Below are 24,798 nucleotides of genomic sequence, written 5' to 3'. Positions count from 1 at the left end.
TACACAGATGAACAGTACAACCAGATCATTAAAACAGACAGCAAATTATCAATAATCCATTTCAATAGAAGAAGTTTGTATGTAATTTTGTCAAGGAATATTTAAGTCAATTTAAAAAGCATTGAAAACAATTGCTATATCAGAAACATGGATCAATACAGACAAAGGAATGGCTTTTGAACTGGATGAATATGAATTAAACTGTGTAAACAGAAAGAACAATGGGATCAATTCAAAAACTTGAATTATAAAGTAGTAGAAAAAAACTGTGATAACTTATTGGAATGTATAACTATTGAAATATGTGAAGAAAAAAACAAAAATGTAATCGTCAGCTGTATATACAGAGCACCAGGCTCTAGTATAGAAGCATTCAAGGACTGGATGGGGGAAATGTTTTCAAAAATGAATCAAAAAGTTGTATTCATCTGTGGTGACTGAAATATTGATCTGCTCAATCCAAATAAGCACAAAATGACAGACAAATTTATCAATACAATGTACAACATGAGTTCAGGGTTTCCCCCAGTGTATTATATTACTTGCCCCCCCGCCAGGCTTAGCGTTGCTTGTTTATTTATTTTAACTAGATTATTTTTTATACGCCACGGATTTTTCTATACCAGGGAACAAGGGCACATGCTCCCCCATGTAATCGGTGCAGCGCACGCTTGTCCAGGTGCCGATTGAAACCCAAGCCAAACTATCAAGTACGTCATTATTACAGTTACATTGTTCTTGTCAATAAAGATGTTATATTTAGGGATGCACCGAAAATTCGGCGGTAGAAACCAAGCGAGTACACTGTGGAACAGCAACTATTAAACGCTGGAAAGTCTCTGTGCAAAAGCGAAACTTGGCTGCATACAGAGCAGATTATGAACTCCCCGCGATATTCACTTCACAGCAGAGAACATTCTATCTCTTTGAGCAGTTAACTAAAGACATCAGCTCATCTGATGCATCTGTTATTCCCTTAATTACAGCGCTAAAGCGTCTTCTACATACATATTGAGACCACAGAGTAAAAACAATGAAAAGTGCGCCCTGCTCTTCACCACGTTCTACTCAGATCTACTCGGATCACCTGCACTTCATCGTGACTGTACTCCATCCTCGTCATAGAGATCATTATTTTATGTGGGGATAAAACACGTAGAGAAATGATCCAGTCTGCTTTGGAAGAGATAGCTTGGAGACCAGGGATTAAAACTAAAACTTTTTTCACCACTGTCCCGGAAACATCCCGAAAAACAATTTGAACCGTCCCGAAAATCTTTTTTTACATTTTGAGTTGTTACTTACTGGTAACCAACCGCGAACCCGTTCTGGTTCACAGAAAGTGTTGAAAACTTAAACAGAAAAATTTAGTCAGTCAAAATTCTCTTTCGTTCCGTGGTCGTGCCGAGAGAGAATATTGATCGTCCCGATGACAATTAATGACGTCCCCGGGACGACGGGACGGTGTTAATTTTAATCCCTGTTGTAGACGCAGAAGCGCAGAGCACAGGAGCGACCAACGGCGCATGAGAGGGAGAAGAGAACAGTGCAGGGGCAGTGCGCAGAAATAAAAGGGCTGTTTGTCTGCACCAGATGAGGGGGCACTACCACTTTTGTATTTATAATAATAATATTAAAGCATTATATTTCATGACACTCAAGGTCGCCTTGTTGATTTATTTTACTTTATAGTTTATATCCAAAAATCACCAGACCAAGTAGAATCACATCCCATTGTGCTACCTTAATCGATAAATTCACCAACGATATTGAAAACCTTTTTAAGAATATTCACGTCATTATATGATAAAAATTGTCCAATAAAACAATGCTACAGAAAACAAAAATACAAAGATCGACCATGGTTCACGAAGGGATTACAAAATGCCTGTAAAAAGAAAAATAGACTATATAGAGAATTCATAAAGCAAAGGACTGAAGAGGCAGAAAATAAATATAAAAAATATAAAAATAAGTTAACCAATATTATAAGGGTATGTAGGTAGGAAGTAGGGCTGAACGATATGGACAAAATTTCATATCTCATATTCATGCCAGATATCTCGATATCGATACGATATGACTACAGGTTCGGTGAAAACCAAGCATTTTTCAGAAATATAAAAACATAATACAAAAGACTGTGGAAACTTTCCACATGGAAACTCCTAACTAAAAGCCTGGTATGGAGGGAAAGGAATCAAAATACTAAAGCCTATTCTTGTCATTCGGGCGTCCACCAAACTTATTCTAGAATAGATTTTTTTTCTCATCTCTACCATATTGCAATCCAAAGTTCACGATTGCTCTTATGACAATATTGTGATCTCAGACCACGCCCCCTGCTATTTGGTCTATAGAGATGTGAAGTTTAAAAGAGATCCCCCGAGATGGCAATTTCAGCATAAATGGTTACAGGATGAAGACTTGGTAAAATACTTAAGCAAACAAATTGACACATTTTTTCTAAATTAATACCACACAAACATCAGCATGCACAAAATGGGAAGCGTTTAAGGCATTTCTTAGAGGACATATGTGTCCAGCCATGGCAAAAGCGTTCACAAGTCTACTTCGGGACATTTGGAGTTATTTACATATTCCGAAAGTGTGATTTCTAAGCTTTCCAACAATGTCAAACACAGAAGATGTGGCCATTTGAATGTAGGCACTACTCAAACTGCTTTAGGGAGAAATTCAGCTGTCATTTAGCCGTCAGTGACATCTGATGTCTATTAGCCCACAGGACAGAAACAGTGTAGCAGTTTGAAAAAAAAAAAAGGAATGAATGTAGTTCATGTCAATGTAGTGTTATTTGCCTTAAGTACTTCAGTGGACTGATAAGAATCAGAATTTACTTTATTGATCCCCAGAGGGAAATGTTTCTGTTACAAAAAGCACTTAAATAAAAAGGAGAAACAAGAAAGGTGAAAGATAGATACATACTTCAAATATAAAATAGAATATATCTAAGTGTGTGAAGGAGAGTTCAATATTTTCCAGACCATGGACTATATTATCATCTTCAATACCAGTTCCTCCCCCACAATGTGGCTGTACCCAATCTGTCCATCACAGTTGATATGCTGGCTAAATGTACAGGACAGGAAGACTGTCAACAGGGGGCAGAACTCCTGGGTTGCGCAGTAGCTGAAACTCGATAGGCTCTGCATCACTGTGAGTTTGAGCAAGCACCACACCTGGTCTGTTGGCATCAAAGCTGTGACAGAATAGAAGCACACAACAGGATATTTAAAACATGGCTCACTGTTCACATGGAACACTATTATGTCCATTCATGATTTTTTTATTTCCAAAATGCAGAAGTTTGAATATAAATACCTAAAGTGCTGATAACTCTTGATCTGTGGGAGCTTTCGAAAGTAGGGACTCGGATGTGTCTGCCAGTCGATGGTCTTTACTATCACTCTGCCATCTGCCGTTCCAACAAGCTATTGCAGTCTAATAAAATGAACTAACCTGAGCGATGTCTGCCAAAGTATTGACTCTGGTCCTCATGAATGCTTGCTTGATTAGTCCAAAGCCACAGTCAGGGGCAAATTTGGTGTGGCCAACAATCAGGAAGTGGATGCTGAGCGTGGAGTGAAGTTTGTGTCCAACCCGCCAGGCACCGTACCAGAGCATGAAGTTGTTTTTGTTTTGTCCACTGCAGTTGGCACAATGAAGATCCACATCTGTTTCTCCAACTCCAAAGTTGCTGAAGAAATTATGCATGTAGCTGATGACTTCATTGCTCCCTTTACTTGACGATAGTGCTTGAAGCTTGATTTACAAACTGCACATTCACCTGAAAAGACAAATATTATGTTTATGTTCATTCTAATGGCTCATAGTGTTACTGGACAATATAAGCATTTGGCTATTGTATAGAAATCAATTTTTACACATACCAAGAGCCTTAGCCGACCTCATTTATAGACGCCACACTGAGGCCTTGGACACATGGGTTGGCAGCAACTTCACATGCCAATCCTTATGCCCAGGATTCTGAAAAAAAAAAACTTGTTTCAGATCATGGTTCATGTTAACAGGCACTTTATCACTGAATCAGTATAGATTGATCAGTAGTATTGCTTGAATGATGTGTGAATGCCACAGCTTTATGTGCATGAATCGCACGTGTAATTAACATGTTCATCACACATTGTGTTAATCATGTGTGATTCATTCATGCAAAGGTGTGGCATTCACACATCATTCAATGCAATGTTAGGTTTCGAACACGGGAGTTTCATCTCAAAGCATATGAATTATCAAACTGAACCTGCGGGTGTACAAAATCTCAAAGAGGGCCGTGACATGCTCCCCTTACGACTTATAATACGCTCATCTGACCGAACACAAGTTTCGAAGTGCGCATTATTTTTAAAACGCCAATAGTGAGCTAGCCAATCTCTAGTATAGCTAATAACCGTTATGGCAACATAGCGTTCTGAAACGCACCAGAAGTGTGTTATCCACACGTTATTCTTGCACAGCAGAGGTCATATGCTCCCGTACATATCGATCAGATGATCTTAGCTTATAATACGACACAACTTTCGATGTGCGCATCATTCTCATTGTAATAATACAGTGCCGAGCTAGCGAGCTTAGCAAGCATAGCTAATAACAATGTAGCCAAACGGCGTTATGAAACGCACAGTGGATTATTAAAAGACAGCGTCCCTATGTGCGTCTGTATGTGACTTTGAATGAACACTAACATAACATAGATAAACAACGTTAATGAAAACTCACCCCATAAGAAACTGAAAGGTATTCCGACAGACTTCAGTGCCTCCGATCAGATAAGAGGTCCGGGCGTGCTTCCTTTTCGTCGCAGTTTTACGTCTGTTCGTCTCCAAATGTCCAATTAGATAGGAGATAGAGCGGTGCTGGCGTCACGTCATCATCTCAGACAACTACTGTGTCTGTACTGCTCTCTTTCAGCCGCTGAATAATCCATCTGTTTGTTGTTTTTGTGACGATGAAGTCTGCTAACACGTTAGCATAAAGATCGCTAGCTTAAAATGCTAACAGTCCACACACCAGCCGTCTCGGTCTTTGTGCCACAGCTGACTTATTTTCCGGTTTTCTTTGTCTTCCTTTGTTCAACAAAGCTTTGATGATGACTGCTTTGATGGCAATCATGATTTAATTTCACACTGCACACACACAACTGCTGGACAGACTATCTCTCCCCCTCCCCTCCCCTCCCTCCCCTTCCTCTCTCACATGCATATTAATTAGCCATGTGTATTCTCTGTGATCATCAGCTGATTGGCTGAAAAACAACAAAAGCTCTGGAATGTGAGATCGCCACACCCAAACTAGGAGCGACTAGGAGGATTCACAGCGATAAAACAACCTTAATTCAAACACAAAGTTTATGGTTTTAAAACCCACAATACTGTGATTTGAAGCCATGTAGTGGCTTCTTCAAAACTTCAACTTGTGTAATTTTGAAAAAAACGGAAAACATTTTTGCCTGTTTTTTCTCGCTTTGCGCTTTGCCGACTTGTTCCCGCTTGGTCCATGGCGGGTCACATATAATTAGTTATACAGCTTTTAAGTCTAAAAAGAATGTGGAAAGAAGTTAGGACACAATTAGAAAGTAAAATAAAAATACTTCAAGACAAAGTCAATGGAGGCCATAATCCACAATAAGAAAAAGAATTACTGATTCTGAGAGCGGAATATGATAAACACTCTGCTTCTAGAGCTGCATCAAGCCTTCTGCGCCTTAAACAATCGTTTTACGAGCAAGGAGATAAGGCTGGTAAGCTGTTGGCATGGCAAATAAGGCAGTTGGAATCTAGAATACCTATCACATCTATTATATCAAATAGTCAGGTTGGACCCAGAGGAGATTAATACGGCTTTAAAAACTACTATGAAGAGCAGTATAAGGCACAAACAACTATACGATCAGAGGATATAACTGTATTTTTTTTTAAATTGGATATACCTAAGATTTCAAAGGAAGGTGAAAATTATCTAAACATTGACATCACTATAAAAGAAATAGAACAAGCCATCGATAAGTTGAAATCTGGGAAAAGAGCCGGTCCAGATGGTCTCCCGATTGATCTATACAAAAAATGTAACAGCAAATTAATGACCACCCTGCTGGAAATGATTAAAGAAGTGTTCCAGTCAAACGACCTCCCTTCCACAATGAATACAGCAATGATTGCCCTTTTGCCAAAACCAGGTAAACCCCCCAATAGGTGTGAAAATCTTAGACCTATCCGTCTATTAAATTCCCATCTAAAAGTAATCACTAAGGTTTTAGCCCAGCGATTACAAAACATTTTATCAGATAATTTATCAGGATCAAAACGGATTCATAATGGGCAGACAGGGCTTTCATAATGTAAGGCGAGTGTTAAATATAATTAATTATAACAATGATGCACCAGACATTGCTCTTCTATCAATAGATGCCGAAAAGGCTTTTGATAGAGTAGAGTGGATGTACCTTTACCAGGTTCTAGGAAAATTTGGCTGCGGAAGTACATTTTTAAAATGGGTTAAGATATTGTATAAGAATCCGACTGCTGAAATTATGACAAATAGGAATATTTTCAAACCAATTAAAATAAGTAGAGGATGTAGACAGGGATGCTCGCTTTCTCCTTTGCTGTTCACATTAGCAATAGAATAATTGGCAATTGCAATACGTTCTCACCCTCGGCTTCGTGGGTTGGACTGATAAGTCATACTCTTTTCTCAGATAATGTAATTTTGTTTTTGTCAAGTTTAAGTAAATCGATACCAATTATTCTGGAAATAACCAACTCATTTCGTAATATTTCTGGTTACAAAATAAATAAAACCAAGTCTTCGATCTTGTTATTGAATGCGAATGAGAGAGCAAATCCAACGCGAGATGTATTACAATTTAATGTAGTTTCGCAGTTTGAGGACTTGGGGATTCAAATTTTACCAGATCTAAAACAACTAGTAGAGCAAAATTATAATCTCATAAATACAGAACTAAATAACTCAATTGAAAGATGGATGCCGCTACCAATTTCAATGATTGGGAGAATCAATATATTGAAAATGAATGTGCTACCAAAAATACTGTATATATTTCAAAACATACCCCTATCACTTCCTCTCAGTTTCTTTTCTCAAATGAGAAGGATGTTTATACGGTTTATATGGAACAATAGGAGATCACCGTCATTGCTATACCTCCCATATGATCGTGTAGGCCTGAAATGCCCAGATCTACAAGTGTATTATTCGGCTGTACAGTTGAGATCTTTGATGTTTTATTACACAAACCATTCTCCACATTGGGTAGATATGGAAAGCCAAGGGCTAAGTTTAGAACTGCCTACATACATGTATTCAAATACGACTACGAAATTGTTGAGACAGACAAAAAACATATATATACTTATATATACTTTATATATACCTATACTTAAAAATATTATTAGAGTATGGAGGGACGTAAAAAAAATATTTAAAAGAACCTGATTGTTTATCTCAATTTAGTCCAATATGGGGAAACCAATCGTTTGTACCTGGGAGAATTGATGCAATATTTCAAATATGGAGAACCAAAGGACTGAGAAGGATTCAGGATTTATATTTGCCCAAATCAGACACATTAATGTGCTTTCAGGAGTTGCAAGACAGATTCTATATAGCTAAAAACATTTTCTTTTTAATTTCTCCAACTAATCTAAATAACTACTGATAAAAGTGTTGGATTCATAAAGTAAACTCAAAGCTTGGAATGAAGATTTGTCGTTAGAACTATCATAGGATGATTGGAGTGATGTATGCAAATTGGCACATACCAGATCTATTAACATACACCTCAGATTAATTCAGTTCAAATGGTTAATCTCAATTAACCTCAATAGATATAATGCTAATATTCCTGATATGTGCCCAAAATTTATTGAATAAACAGTGGCAAGAAAAAGTATGTGAACCTTTTGGAATTTCAAGGTTTTCTTAATAAATTTGTCATAAAATGTGATTTGATCTTCATCTAAGTCAAGGGTATTGACAAGTAAGTCTAGTATAATAACACAAACAAATTCTGATCTTTCCTGTCTTTATTGAGAACAAACAAAAAAAAAGTATGAAAAAATATGTGAACCCTTGAGTTAATGACCTCAAAAAAGCTAGTTGGAGTCAGGTTTTAGCACACCTGGAGTCTCGTTACGATAATAAGGTTGGAGGTGTGGACTACAGCTACTTTGACTGATAAAAACCCCTCAAAGTTTGTGTTGTATGTGACCCATGGCTCGCCAAAAAGAGCTTTCAGAGGATCTACGATCAAAAATTGTTCATTTACATAAAGCTGGCAAGGGTTTCAAAGTTATTTCAAAGACTTCACCAGTTCACAAGTCCACCAGTCTACATGACAGACAACAGAATGGCTTCAGAAAAACAAAATCCGCCTTTTGGAGTGGCCAAGTCAGAGCCCAGACCTCAACTCAACAGAGATGCTATGGATTGACTTGAAGAGGGCCATACACATGAGACGTCCAAAGAATATGACTGAGCTAAAGCAGTTCTGCCAGGAAGAATGGGCTAAAATTCCCCCTCAACGATGTGCGGGTCTGATCCACAGCTGGTTGTAGTCATTGCTGCCAAGGGGGTCAACCAATTATTAATTCCAAGGGTTCACATACTTTTTCCACAAACACTATGAGGTTTTTTTGATTGTTCTCAATAAAGACATGAAAGATTAGAATTTTTTGTGTGTTATTATGTTAGACACATTATGTTTGTCAATACCCTTGACTAAGATGAAGATCAGATCACATTTTATGACAAATTTATTCAGAAAACCATGAAATTCCAAATGGTTCACATACTTTTTCTTGCCACTGTAGAGGAACATTGGTTCATTGCATGTGGTACTGTAAGAATATCGCATTGTTCTGGGAAGGAATAAGAGGTGAAATTGAAAAAATGATTTCTAAAAAGTTTTTACTAGACCGAAGACTGCTCCTGTTCGGCCTGTATCCAGAGGGGCCCACATATACAAAGAGTGAAAAAGTGTTTATAGATATAAGCTTACTGAATGGAAAGAGGTGAATTTCGATGTGTTGGAAGAATGTACACGGACCTGGTGTGGATCAGTGGAGGCAACTAGGCCTGTCGCGATATTCAATAAATCGCACGATAATTAAAATTATCGCGATAATTTTTCTGGCCGCGATAAATGCCATTTGCATGCTTTTTTGTTTTCCCCGTCTCTCTCTCTCTCCCCCTCTCTCTCGGGTCCTAAAGTGTGTGAAATTTGATGTAGTATGAATGCCAGGTGGCTAGGTGGCGCTGTGAAGCACTGCCATACAACAACACCAGAAGCGCGCGCATGCGCTGAAACTTCTTTCTACTTCTCTCTAGTAGCGCTGAGTAGCCCACAGTCGAAAACCAAAACATTGACTCGGCGTAATTGCTGAAATGACTCCTGGATAGGTATCAGAGCAGCTAAGGCGACTTGAATGTGTGACTGATGGATTCTAATCCACATGTTTGTTGTTGTTTGTCTGTACTGCACATGGATCTGACGTCAGTGTACAGGAGGAAAGCCAGCGTGATGACGCTGAAGTTGGCACCACATTCGCCAACTTCAGCGTCGTGCCAGCGTGAGCAGCTCCCTTTAGACGCCCTTTAGAGCGTTTTTAAGATTTCCACTCTGGAGGGTGGGTTCATTTTTTTTGCGTTTTTAAGCCCCAAAAACGCCGTAGCCGTCAAAACGAAAGGCACATCTGATAAAATATTTTGTCGGTTTCACCCGGGAGCGTTGCAGTGTAAAGCCAGAGTAACGATGAGTGAACCCTCATGTCAGTCACTTGTCAGTCGCATGGTGTAGCCTACCACAGCAGAGTGCAGCTAACCCATTTTATTTATTGCTTTTGCAATAATTTAATTTATTGTGTTCTGGTGTTAAATATTCTTTAAAAATAAAAGTTTATTTCTCTTTGAAAAGGTGTACCTGCATTATTATACCATTATCATTGTATTAGATGAAAATTATCTCAGAACAACAATATTATCGATTATCGCAATAATTTCTGAGACAATGTATCGTCCAGCAAAATTTGTTATCGTGACAGGCCTAGAGGCAACAGATGTTGTCTACTGTTGGGCCTAGCCATTGTCGTCTGTTGAGGCCTACTGGGAAGTCATAAAGCCTGGTGAAAAGTTTGGGGTCAGAAAAGGCCTCATGGTTGAGAACAAGAAAGAGAGGCCACCCCATCAAGGCGTCCAGCTGTGATGTACTCATTCCCCACAAACCAGTGCGGCAAATGACGTTACCAACAGACAACTGCCGACCCACTGGTGGACATCACTGGATGCCCCGCCCCCGAAGCAAACGTATCAAAACTGAAAGAACCCCAGAGTTCCGCCTCTTCCACCGTATTTCTTAGCCTGAGCGGACATATGCGTTTAAGAAGAGGATCAACCCCGAAGATCTACATTCTTGCTGGCCAAGCTGTGAATATTCTTCTTTGTCCATTCCTACCCCATTTTTGGTTTATCCCCTTTTTGCTTTCTTTTATTTTTGATCAGAGACTCAGTGAATAACTCCCTGCGAGTTATTCCTTACTATTCCTGCAGAAGAGGAGATCGTGATTTCTACACACGCTCCTAAATCATTGTCGACCAGCTGTCCCTGTCGTGAGTCGGTGGACCACGTATTACCACAGCTCTAGAGCCGCCCGCTCCTCTTCTCCGATCCCGGCACCGACCGAAGAACGGATTTGAATCACGTGAAGCGACACCAGTACCCCCCTTTACTCGTCAGAAGACGACTCACCGTAAGCGATTGTGTCTAGGCAAAATAGCTTATGAAGAGCTTATTAATGAACATGGGTAGTGCACACCCAGTAGTTTCATTGTGTTTTTATTGTTTATGTGCCTTTTCTTTTCTTTCATCGTCACCGTGTGGGGCTCACACACGACTGTAACTTGTTTAGGATAGTATTTGTAAGCTAAAACTAGCGGACTGTATAACGGTACCACTGATGTTAAACTGCGGCGTCGCCCGCACAGCTGATTAATTGTTTACTGTTCTCTGTGCCTTTCGCTTCGCACGCACCGACAGCGGTAATTGAAAGAAGCCAGTGTACGATCTCACAACTTCCTTGTTAATTATTAATTAATACTAATTTACTTATTAATTACTGATAACTGATAGTCGAGAGACACTTGAAGGTCGTTAAGTGACAGTCTTTCTGTCATTCTCCTCGCCTTAAGAGGAGTGGTGCCCCGTTTTTTAAGAAAATTAATAACATTAATTATTAAAATAATTAATCATTTGTATTAATATTTTCTCACCAATTACTAAGTTTAGGGCCCTATGAAATCCGTTTTATTTTTTTCCAAATTCCGTTTTATTTTTTTCCAAATTCCGTTTTTTCCGTTTTAATTTTTTAGAATTCCGTTTTTTTTTTTTTTATTCTGTTTTTTTTTTTACCTTTTATACTTACTTTACCACCATAGAATGTGTGCTTTTTGTGTCAGTGAATAAAATGTCCACTGACTTCTCAATTGTTCAATTGTTTTGACTTAAGTTAAATCCTAATTTAGTAAATGCCAGTGAATCTTAAAACAAGCCATGCAATGCTGGTCACATTTAAAAGTAAAATAATTAACATAAATAAAAAAGTGGTAGTGCCCCCTCATCTGGTGCAGACGGATTTCTGCGCACCGCCCCTGCTCTGTACTGTTCTCCCTCTCCTGCGCCATGCGCTTCTCCGTATCCGACTGGATCGTTTCTCTACACGCAATATTACCCCTACAACTCTGCAATTAAGGGAATAACAGATGCATCAGATGAGTCGATGTCTTTAGTTAACTGTTCAAAGAGAGAGAATGTTCTCTGGTGTGAAGTGAAAGTCGCGGGGAGTTCATAAGTTTCACTTTTGCGCAGAGACTTTCCAGCAGCATTTATCAGGCGATGTTCCACATTTTACGCACCGTGTTTCGGCCACCGAATTATCGGTGCATTCCTAAATATAACATCTTTATTGACAATAACAATATAACCGTAATAATGGCGTATTTGATGGTGTGACTTGGGTTTCAATCGGCACATGTACAAGGAGACGCTCGCCGGTTACATGCGGGCGCAGCGCACTTGTTCCGCGGTTTAGAAAAAAAAAGTGTATATAAAGTAAATAAACAAGCAACACGCACTGGGGGAAACCCTGGCCTGGTGAGTGTTTGTGGGGAGATGCACGGGTGGTGTCACGAATGAGCGTTCCCCGGAACATTTCCTCCTCACGATGACAGCATTTCAGTCACATTATGTCAATTTCCGCGATATTCCGCGTTTAACATTAGATTCCGTTTTTATTGGCCAATTCCGCGATTCCGTCCGCGATTCCGTTAATACGGAAATCATAGGGCCCTATAAGTTGAATCACAAAACTACCTTCCCACTGGAAAGGATCACCTATGTATTAAAGGGCAGACAATTTCTTTGAGAGTGTATGGGGGCCATTTATATCGTATGTCAAAGATCATGAGCTGTGAGAAATTTTGCAGGGGGTTGCTTTGTTCTTGTCTTTTCTTTTTTTATTATTATTATTAGAATGGGCACTGTGTTTTGTTTTGTTGATTGTCATGTGTTGTATATGTCATGTTTTCAAAAGAAATGAATAAAAATATATATATATTTTTTTAAAAAGCGTTAATTGGAACTTCCGGTCTAGGTCTGCTTTAAATGAACAACAAACAAATGCCGAGTGCTGATCGAGACTTTTGTGCAAGCAATTTAAGGTCCCAACTCCTGTCCCAAATATGACAGGCTTCATTCAGTGATTGAAACAAATATATTAACATTAATGAAACGTTTACATGCAGTGCTTGCCCACTCACAAAGCAGACAGCAGTGCCGCGGCTGCGCGGATGTTTTTCCAAGTTCCTCTGTGTCAGCATGTTCTACTTGTTCTGCAGCTTCAATTATGGAACTTTCCATGTCTACCCTATCCATCTTCACCTTCACGTAACACTAGAGTGCTTTAAACATCAAACCTCGCAGTCTCACCATGCGTAACATTGAAAAGGGCTCCACCTGAAACTTTGTCGCTCGGCACAGCGTTCCGAAAGTTGTAATCAAATACACCGGTATGGCGGTATATTAAAAATCCATATTAAAACGAAAATATAAACCGGTTTTCGGTGTGAACCAGTGTCTGTGTTTCTGTTTGTGGAGTGAGGTTGTGGAACAGATTGGATGTGGAGCTCAAGCAATGTACAAGCATGACCAAGATCAAAAAGCGGTACAAACACGAGGTACAGGGAGGAAGAAGGGCTTTAACAATTGGGTGTTATCATTAATGATTTATGTAGTTATTTATTTACTCTATTTATTTTCTATTTTGTAAATATGTATTATGTAAATATGTACATTTGGGTTTGATGGTAATTCAGTAGTGGAGAAGGGGTAGGTTTGAATAATCTTATGCTTCATCCTACTCCTTTTCGGACATGTTGGGTGCATATTAATATTGTTTTGACTATCATTGTCTGACTAATCCCATTGGTTTTGTTTGCTTGTTTTGATTACTTTCTTATGTTACCCGCACATGTTTGAAATAAGGCATTCATTCATTCGTTCATTCATTCATCATTCAAAAAAAACATGGGTTAATCTCCAACAACTACCAGGGAAATGTCTGAAATCTCAATATTTAACAGAGGTGTCTGGTGTGTTTAGGGACAAATCGACACCGGTGAGCGGCGAGCTGCATAAACCCGCTGTATGTGACTGTATCAGACAGAGTCTGTGCGCCGGAGACCTCTGACACAAGGATCAAACCGAAGAGCGCCAAACTGTTGATCAGTTAGACTTAAAGGACTTAGTATGATATCCTATTTCTACAAGTTACCCTAGTTCCCAGGTGTCCCAATTAGGGATGGGAATTCCACAACATTTTGAGAGTCGATTGTCGATGTCCATGTGTCGCAGCAATAGGGGTGGAAACTATTCTACAGTGTACTACTTTGTTTTAGGCTCAAAAACATGGCTGTAATGTCCAATGTTGACCATCAAAGCAGCGATAATTAAAATGAGGAGCAAAAAACAGAAAAAAAGAGCAGAAAGTTTTCTCTTCATTGGCACAGGTGTGTCGTCAGACGGCTCAGGTTTTTGAACCTTCACTTGTTGTGTCCACCAGAGTGCAGGATGTTGACTGGGTGAAATACCGTCTTCATTCGTGTAGATGGCTTATTGTTGTGCCCCCCACCCCGGTCCTAACCATTGGCGCAAGCTCCTTCGCACTGCACGCACGCAGACACACGCTTGGACACGCACAGCCACTGGATAGAGCACCGCCCCTTTGCTTCCGTTCATTCCTATGAAGCTGCTCACCCAGCGCATATGCCAAAAAAGTTTTTGACTTCTATGTTTATTTCTGGGTTATGGGTGTCACTACCATAATGCCTCTCGGCTATGTGAACGAGCCGTCTGCGTTATCGACTTGCTCGGCGCTTACATGAACAGCGAAAGGCATGATGGGAGTACGCTAATGACGAGCGTTAGCAGATTTAACGTTAACTTTAGTTTATATGTGTTACAGGAATAATGTTGTTTTTGTTTGATTTCCCTTATATAATTGTACAATTATTATTAGGAATAATAACAACGTGTTAAATTAGTTTTATAACTCCCGATTCTTTCACTCAACCCGTTTACTACAACTATAATTTGCATGTTCATCACATTTAACAGTAACTTCATGAACCGATAGTGACGATTAGACAAACAGCCTCCCCGGGAATCAGTGGTGAAGTGACCGCAGGTCTCAGTGCATCACACGGTCACAGCTCCACAGTCCACACTGTTATCAGTGTCACGATGTCCAGGATTGAACACAGTGATAAAGTTCAGCATGTCAGTCTCCTCTCCTCAATGAATCCACACAGCAGCTCGTTAATACATCGATAATATGTTTGAAAATAAATGCTAATGAGCGACGAATAAATAACTAAAACCTGCTTTGTAATAATATTTTTTTTTTTTTTTTAAATGTAAATGAAACCCCCTCATTGTCTTCATTTATTCACATTTCTCATAAAGTTTTCATGTCGTACGGTTCACTGACAGTAGCGCCACATGACCGCGCTTTGCTGTGCTCGTACACAGCTGTGACGTCACTCTGGGAAATAAGATTTGTCTGGGCTTTTTGTGGCCTTTAGGAATGTTTTTCAAATATGAAACTAAATGAATTCCAAATATAGAATATAAAGAAAGAATATAAAGACATCCAACGGGTGTGTATTTCCACTTTCAAACAATACGCGGACTAAACTAGCATAAGACTGGAGTGTTGCCATACTGGATTGTTGTTGTTCTTGTCTTCTTCTTCACGATTTATGCATTTTGCGGATTAACCCCAAAATAAAAAGCAAATAAAGGAGGAGATTAAGTAAAGTAAGCTACTATATTTTGCACTGTTGATGGCAAGTTGGTCATACTGGGTCTTGGATCATTTTCTGAATCAAATTCTCCATAACGTTTCTTAAAGGGATAGAATTTATTCAAGTGTAGCTGTATGAGGCATTGACAAATAGTGCTGTGCACACACATGCTCAGTGAAAACATGTCATCCAGTGGGGACACAAGGAAAACAGATTTTAGACCCTTTTTTAAAACAAAAAGCTCACATAATAAATTTTACACCAGCTTAAGTCGATAATATAGAATATGTCCACAGCTTTATACCACACAGTAATTCATTCACACCGATCAATATTTTATATGCAATACATAATTAACTAACTATTCAGACATAACATACAAAAATACCTGTGGTGCCTTTTCATTACATATGACCCTTATACCGAGTGCTGCAGGAAGATGTGAAGGAACACTTACTAGTTTGGAAAACAGTATTTAGGGATCTGGTCACCAGCAAAACCTGCCTTGATAACCCCTGAACCCTGAAGAAAAGAAAGAGATATCACATTTGAGTCAAACATCACAGGGAGAGCTGTGGTGCTTCAAACTGAGTACAGAATGTGGGAAAGATGGAGGTCATGAGACACAACCTGAGGCAACAAGTAGTCACACACAAAGCTACAGAAACACTTAGCCCTGTGACACATAGTCACTTTCTGTTGCATTCATTTATATTTACTCATCAACAATGGACAACCAAAACCTAACCAACTTTCCCACAATGATGGTGGAATGAGAAGAACTGGAGAAATAATACTGACTGGGTGGCTCCTTGATCCAAAGTGTTAAGCCTAATACTGCTAGTCTAGTATTCACAGCACATTAAAAAGCTTAATCAGCGTATTATTGTGTTACTTATGTGAAACAGCTCATGTGAAGTGTCATATTTAATCACATACTTACATACTATTACATACTACATACTATTTTGATGACCATTTACTAACTCGATTGCCCATGGGAAAATTCAAAACGGTCTGAATATTTAAAGGTCACATAGAGTGGTCCTGTTGCACATAAATGTTAGTTATGGAGGTCTACTTACATATATTAACTTGTTTTTATGGTCAAAAACCTCCCATTTGCTGTAAATGAGCCGATGAAACCTCTTTTATTTCAGAGTGAACTTTCACCCCCAGAAGACAGTCTTGTGATTGGCCAGTACTATTCAGCACCACACCAGCTCTCAGAAGCACAGCTCCCCCCTCTGGAATGGTGGATGCACTGCTACTCATTATCAAAACATTGTTTTAACAGTGTTTAAAAATAGCTTCGTCACGACACCCCGCCGCAGTCCCTTTTATGACTTTGACCCGGAGTCAGACCCAGAGTCAGAAGACACTGTCGCTCATGAAACACCTCCACAACGGACGTTATTCTTCTTCTGCGGTTCAATGTACGCAACCGGATGTGCCCGGACTATTGCCCGGAGCAGGAAGATCTGCTGTTCAGGAGAACCGCTGTTTACGTAACTATTACGGGATTTTCAGAGATCTCGTTGAGCCCCGAGATTACAATAAACACAGCGTTCTCAGCAATGGCTGAACTGTTCAGGCCATGTCGAGCCTTCAGGGCTTCATAAACAAGGTAATGAGGCTGATACACAAAAAAAAAAACAGCGTTAATAGGTTAACTTCCGGTCGAGTTCCGCTTAAAATAAGTCAGTTGAGGTCACTCTTTTTGGCTATGTTAAATGCTAAATTATATAAGGTCATGGCTGACAAGATGCTGTGACCCTAATTGAATGTTAAGGCAACATCATTTATGATGATTACCTATCAAAATAAAACGTGCAAAATAGTATCGTGAATGTAGTGGCGATGGAGTTGAGATTTGAGGTCAGAATGTGATGGAAGACCAGGAAGCAAAGATAGAAGCTGCTGCTCGATTATTGAGCACCGCTGCTAAAACTATGCAAGCACATTAATGTCAATGTGTCACTATAGATTATCCCTGATAATATGCACAATCTCTGCAAAATAATTTGATCTTAATTTCAAACTATTTTGCCATGAGTGAATATGGGCCATGCTACTGTGGCATCCTCATGAACACTAATGAAAAAATTCTATTGGAAATGCTTAAAGATGTCTTCATTGCAATGTTATTAATAATGTTAGTCTGCACACTTATACCAAATCTAATACATGTAAAGATAAAAAAAAAAAAATCATCTTTAATTTCAAGTTGAAGAATGTATATATTACACTACTGTCAGCAGAAACAGGTAAAACTAATTTTAGAAACAGACGGACACAGAGCAACGATGCACACAGTCAGTGGAAACTGACACATTGACTAAAGCGGATTCGAATCACTTCAGATACCACAATGGAGAGACAAAACATATGCATTTAGTGGAATCCTGGTCATACAGTTTTCTTTATGTCATGTAGTCCGACTAAAAACGACCTAGTCTTAGTTGGACTAACATACCTGGATAATGTGATTCATAGTCTGATTACTTTGAGCACGAAGTACAAGGAGACAACATATAAACTGCAGTATTGTTGGTGGAAATCATATGATGGCGGGGTCTTATAACCACAAGAGCCATGCTCCATCTAATTTGCCTCACTGATTGATTTAACTGAGCGTGTAAACATACCGAGTGATGTCACAAAATAACTAATTTGAACTTACTGATGGAGGCAGTAGTGGATCAACAATTCCTGTTGTGCAAAATGTCTGGTTATATCTTGAGCTGAAACGATTAATCGATTATTAATCAATTACTAAATTAATCGCCAACCATTTTGATAATCGCTAATCGGTTTGAAGCTTTTTTCATGATTAAAACAAGATTTCTGATTGTTTTAACTTCTTAAATGTGAATATTTTCTTAGTTTCTTTGCTCCAAATAAAGCAATCATTAAAACTGAATAATTTTGGTTTGTGGACAAACAAGACATTCGAGAACATCGTCATTTCCAGCTTTGACTTACACCATCAACGTTCTTTAACATTTTCTGACATTTTCTGGACCAAACGATTCATCGCTAAAATAATCAACAGATTAATCGATTACGAAAATAATCGTTAGTTCTAGCTCTAGTTTTATCTATGACTTTGACGCATGAGAGTGAACTGTTTGTAGTTTCAATATTCCTCGATAGATATATCTGTCTGGCAAGATTAAGTGGCAAACATAATGTTGAAATATTGTATACCTTAGCAAGCACATACTTAATTAGGCAAGTCTATGAATCCGATTTGTCCTAGTGTTAGCCAAATCTGCACCGAGATCAAACTTTCTCTGAGCAGCAATCATTGGACACATTGAAAACGCATTACATTAATGTCGTCACTGATAATGTACGAGATAGTCCAATGTTCACTGTTAATCCAAAATATTTAAATTGTATTTATGAGAAGACGCAGTGTGAATAATTTCATGACAAAGCTACCGTTTAAGCATGAGAATAGGTACATGCGTTGTGCTGCTCGGGAGGATCCTTCTCACGGCTTCATATACCGATGAGCTGAGTGTTGATGGTCTGGTCTAAGGAGATCTTTGTGTTCATGCAGCTGCAGCTAACGTTCAGTCGAGCTAGCATCGGGTTAGCTACCGCCTGACTAACCCTAACCAACGGGACGTCAGGCGGAGCTGTTAGCTGTTTGAACATTTGTCTGGAGTCACTAAAGCAGTGCTGATAAAGTTTAAAGCTTAATGAGGGTAAAGCGGTTTTCCGCTGAAGCACAATGATGAATACAGCTAACGGAGCTAACGCAGCGAACACAGCGGTGTCAGTGAGCGGCCTCGGTTTGGGTGTGGATCAATGACATCATACTTACATTATCAATCACAACCGGCTGGTTAGCTAAAATGTCATAGGACTCCATGGCGGACAGGCTTCTTCACAAACGTCTCTGGTGAACCGTGTGTGTTTCTCCTTGTTCAGCGTTTTAATCATGAAAACAAATAACGCCCCGTCACACTGTCCTACACCGCCGCTCTTACTGCCGCTGCTGCTGCTGCTGAGGACTAGCCAGCTTCCTGCCGAAACAGCCAATCAGCTTTAAGAAGTGGGTGACAGGCAGACGTGATGACCAGTCACAGCATGTAATGGACATGCGTGTTGACTTGGTTTGCTGTCAGTGAGCAGGGGAGCGGCATCCATCATAGCAGACGTTCAAACATGAAGTTACTTTTATTAGGGTTCGAGCACGACCAGAGGCGATTCTACAGTCTGTAGGGGCCCTAAGCAAAAATTCCCGGGGGGCCCTTCCAACCAGTGTTCATCACCATGATGTTATAAATAATCTGCCACCAATGAAAATGCATGAGTGAGAATTAAATAACATGGAAAATCCTTGTAATTAAAAAGTATGTGAAAATATAAATGTAAAGAACAATGAAATACTGTAAATTCCCTACGGTGGCCGACAGGTGCAAACGAACTGCAACCCCCAAAACACCAGCAAATAAGAAAACGCCAGCAAGTAAGAAAACGCCAGCAAGTAACAAAACACCAGCAAGTAACAAAACGCCAGCAAATAAGAAAACAGGCAAATAAGATAACGCCAGCAAATAAGAAAACACCGGCAAGTAAGAAAACACCAGCAAATAAGAAAACGCAAGCAAATAAGAAAACACCGGCCAGTAAGAAAACACCAGCAAGTAACAAAACGGAAATGTAGGTTGGTGGAAGACCTGCACGACAGCGCCCCCACAGACCCGTAGAACATCCGTTTTGTTACTTGCTGGTGTTTTCTTATTTGCCAGTGTTTTCTTACTTGCCGGTGTTTTCTTATTTGCCGGTGTTTTCTTATTTGCTGGCGTTTTGTTACTTGCTGGCATTTTCTTATTTGCTGGTGTTTTGTTACTTGCTGGCATTTTCTTGTTTACCGGTGTTCTCTTATTTGCTGATGTTTTGGGGTTTGCAGTGCGTTTGCCCCTGTCGGCCACCGTATAAATAGCTTTTAAACTATATAAACTTCGTAAAAAAAATACATTACACTGTAAAGAACCCACATTATGAAACAATATAAATATATAGAACAATAAAATACTATAAACAACTGAAAAAAAACATACACAAATTAAGTTAAAAAAAAAAGATACATTACACTGCAAATAATCCTCTTCATTTTCCAACTTGCAGAACGATAACTTCACACAGGTTAAAGTAAGGTGGGGCCCCTTTAGGGATTTATTTTAGACAAGAACATTAGAGTAACAATAAATAAATGCGTGCGCAACTGATGTGTAATGGCACATACCTGATCAAGGTTATTGTCACCTCTTTTGTATCTGTTGTAATATTTCCTTTCTCTTCCTTTCAACGCTTATTTGTGGAGCAGCACATTCTTGCCTCCTCAGGGGATGGAAGAGACTATTGTGTGTGTCTTCATAAAAGCATCATCCACCTCTACTTCACTCTCATCTTCAGATCAGTCTTCAGATGAGTTGGACAACAGCTGGTCTGTTTCTACTTCTGAGGCCTCATCCATGTCGGCCTCCGAGTCATGATCATTTCAAAAGCCTCCTGCGTGGTGTAAAGTCTTTCCATTTCCAAAATGACTGCTCCTGCACTACTGCTCATACTTATAACCATGACTGCAGTGCACCTGCATACTAGAACTACCTCAGCAAGACTCAAAATAAAGTCCAACTTTGTTTTGGTTCCTGCTGCTGAGCAATTTTTGAAGTGCTAAAAGGCGACTCGCTGTTTTTATTATTGAATGATTTTATAACACTGACTATGGTCATCTACAGATACAGGGGAAACCTGACAGAGAGGTCCCTGAAAATGAACTTACGGGTCATAGAATGTAACCACTGGCTTGGAAAGGTGCATACGGAAGGCATTCTTGGACGCTTATTTAAAGACATAAAGGAATGTTACAAAGTTGTATGTCACGATCCACATTCCACATTTCCTGTTTTCCTCTGTTGTTTTCTCTGCTGCTCCGTGTTTTCTTCTTTCTCTCCCAGCAGGGGGCGTGGTTGATCCACTTTCCAGAATGACATCGGTGATTGCTTCCACCTGGTGATTGCTTCCACCTGCGCAGCTCCTCCCCAGCTGCTCCTGATCAGCGATCACGAGGTCTCTTAAGGCGGAGTTGTGCTTCTCACCGACATCAGTTCCTTGTTTTCACTCAGCTGGTAAAGTCTTCACTTACCTTGCTCGTGGAAACCTTGACTCCAAAATAGATACTCACCTGAATTTCCTCTCAGGTCACCACGTCTCCTGCTGCCAAGAAAGACACGGAGTCTCCTGCTGATTTCCACTCTTCCGGGATCGCTTCCTCCTGTCGTTCTCCAGCTCCTTGTCATCTCCATTCTCTCGAAGCAGCCGCTTCACCACCAGACTCTCTGGAACAACCACACTCCTCAACTACATCCTGAGTGAGTTCGTTCCATCAGGAACACGCATACGAACTGTGTTGCCACGAAGGAGTCGCTGTGGATCCTGGCTCAGCTGCTCTTGGTTCACTTAGTCTTATTGTTGCACGATCATTTCATGCTAGCGCTTGTATCACTGGTAGCTAATAAAAACATCTTTTACATACCTACCGTTGTCCTGTCTGCATCCGGGTCCTCCTATTACATTCTCACCGTTTCCCTTTAAGGGAAACGTAACAGTAGGAACTGACCAACAATGGACCCGGCAGACAGAGACATTTTTAAACAAGCGATTAGTCGCCACGAGGCGCTGCTAGTTGATGTAGCATCCTCCGTGAAACAGCTAACAGCTAACCTCAGGCCACTTCTTCGCTCTGCTCCACCTGTTCCTCCGTTACCTCAGTCTCCCCCGGTAACTCCGTCCGTACACTTTGCTATGTCATCTCGTGAGCCATTTGTTCCGACCCCCGAATGATTTTCGGGGGAACTGAACAAATGCGCTAGTTTTTTGTTTCAGTGCTCTTTGGTATTTGACTTACAACCGGCTGCTTACCCGTCTGATCACGCTAAAATAGCCTTTGTTGTCAACCTGCTTTCCGGGAGAGCCGCTCAGTGGGCAGCAGCCATTTTTCGTAATGTCCACTCTCGCCCTGCTTCCTACGCTGCATTCGCCACCGAGCCAAATCGAGTTTTCGATCATTCCTTCCAAGATAATGACATCGCTAATCGACTACTCGCTTTAAGGCAAGGTAATTCTTCGTCGGCGGACTTTGCAGTAGATTTTTGTATACATGCATCTGAGAGTGGGTGGAACGACACTGCACTTAGCGCTATATTTTTACACGGTTTGAACGACGAGTTAAGGGACAAATTGGCCACATGAGAAGTTACACCTAATCTCGATTCTTTAATAGAACTCGCCATTCGTCTTGATTGTAGACTCAGGGAGAGACGACGTGATAGGCGACGTGTTCCATCTTCTCGCCCCATCGACTCTTCCCATCCCTCCGACTCTTCTCGACCGTTGTTAAGACCTCTCGTCAGTAGCTCTAATAACAGTGAACCTATGCAGCTGGACCGCACCCATCTTTCACCCACGGAGAGACGACGCCGACTGCAGTCTGGGGCCTGTATTTACTGTGGACTGGCGGGACACCTCATCTCTTCATGTCCTAACCGCCCAAAATCTTAAGCTCACCAGCGCATGCAGGAGTGCTGGTGAGTAGAGCGGTTTCCTGTCCTGCAACAAACAGAGTCACACTCTCAGGCCAACTTCAATGGGGACAAGAGAAGATCTCCCTCACCTGTCTCGTCGACTCGGGGGCCGACGACAATTTCATTGACTCTCTTCTGGCTGAACAGACGGGGATCCCTACAACCCTTTGGCTCAACCAAAGACCATCTCCAACCTCAACGGGAATTTGCTAGCTGAGGTCACTCATCTCACCGTCCCCATCACCATGATACTGTCAGGCAACCACATGGAAGAGGTCCAGCTGTTCCTCATCCCTGCCTCCTCCGCGTCGATCGTCTTGGGTCTTCCCTGGCTGGCTCGTCACAATCCGGTCTTCAATTGGTCCACTGGTCAACTCTCCAGCTGGAGTGTCCATTGCCACTCTCGCTGCCTCAGATCTGCTAGACCTGCTTCGTCGAAGTCCCCCGACGTCAATCCCGAACCGCCGAACCTCACTGGCGTTCCGGCGGTGTACCACGACCTCGCTGAGGTTTTCTCGAAGGGGCGTGCTCTCTCTCTACCACCTCATCGCCCCTACGACTGTTGTATAGATCTGCTTCCTGGGGCCACTCTACCATTGAGAAGACTGTACAACTTGTCTCGGGCCGAATGCCAGAGTATGGAGGACTATATAACCCAGTCTCTGGTAGCTGGTCTCATCCGTCCCTCCTCCTCTCCAGTCGGGGCCGTTTTCTTCTTTGTGGCCAAGAAGGACGGTTCCCTACGGCCCTGTATTGACTATCGGGGCCTTAATGACATTACGGTGAAGAACCGGTACGCCTTACCTCTCCTTGATGCCGCTTTCAATCCCCTCAGCAAAGCGCATTTCTTCTCTAAACTGGATCTACGTAACGCCTATCACCTGGTCTGCATAAAGGAGGGGGACGAGTGGAAGACGGCATTTAATACTCCCTTAGGCCACTTTGAGTACTTGGTGATGCCCTTCGGCCTCACTAACGCCCCTGCTGTCTTCCAGCACTTGGCGAATGACGTTCTAGGTGAGATGCTGGACAGGTTCCTCTTCATGTGTACTTGGACGATATTCTCATATTTTCCGAGACCGAGGAGGAACATGTCCAGCATGTCCGTCTTGTTCTACAAAGACTATTAGAGAACAAACTTTTCGTTAAAGCAGAGAAGTGCTCATTCCACGCTCAGTCTGTCTCATTCCTGGGATTCATTGTAGAACAGGGGAGTCTCGCTCCCTACGCATCCAAGATTTCGGCTGTAAAGGACTGGCCTACGCCTACCACCTGGAAGCAGCTACAGCGCTTCCTGGGTTTCGCTAACTTTTACAGACGATTCATTAAGAACTATAGCCATATTGTTGAACCTCTCACCAAACTGGTCCTGCGATGCCGAGTCTTCATTCCTCCGACTCAAAGAGATGTTCACCTCTGCGCCTATCCTGTCCCATCCTGATCCCGAACTTCAGTTTGTGGTGGAGGTCGACGCTTCAGACACCGGGCTGGGGGCGGTCCTCTCTCAGCGAAGCCTCGACGACCAGAAACTTCATCCCTGCGCCTTCTTCAGCCGTCGACTCTCTCCTGCTGAAAGAAATTACGACGTTGGAAATAAGGAGATCCTGGCTGTCGTCTTGGCTCTCCAGGAGTGGAGACACTGGCTAGAGTGGACCGCCCAGCCGTTTATCGTTTGGACCGACCATAAAAATCTGGCCTATCTACAGAACGCCAGGAGACACAACTCGAGGCAGGCGCGTTGGGCTCTCTTCCTGGGACGTTTTCAATTCACTCTCAC

General features: G+C 41.0%; 1 protein-coding gene across 1 annotated transcript in view; it reads right to left on the bottom strand.

The window, feature by feature from the left end:
- The window catches only part of actr1b (actin related protein 1B), a 28,650-nt gene extending 9,223 nt beyond the window's left edge, over positions 1-19,427 (bottom strand). Inside the window, exons 1-2 of the mRNA XM_083902241.1 lie at positions 19,253-19,427; positions 15,875-15,939 (exon numbers count right to left, since the gene is read on the bottom strand). Coding sequence (XP_083758367.1) covers positions 15,875-15,939; positions 19,253-19,300 — 113 coding nt within the window. The 5' untranslated portion in view covers positions 19,301-19,427. The remainder of the gene's footprint in view (positions 1-15,874; positions 15,940-19,252) is intronic.
- Positions 19,428-24,798: the final 5,371 nt, after the last annotated feature.

Source organism: Microchirus variegatus, assembly GCF_963457635.1.
Source record: "Microchirus variegatus genome assembly, chromosome: 16".
In the NCBI taxonomy this organism is placed as follows: Eukaryota; Metazoa; Chordata; class Actinopteri; order Pleuronectiformes; family Soleidae; genus Microchirus; species Microchirus variegatus.
The sequence above is the reverse complement of the archived record's forward strand: the minus strand, read 5'-3'. Positions and strand labels throughout refer to the sequence as shown.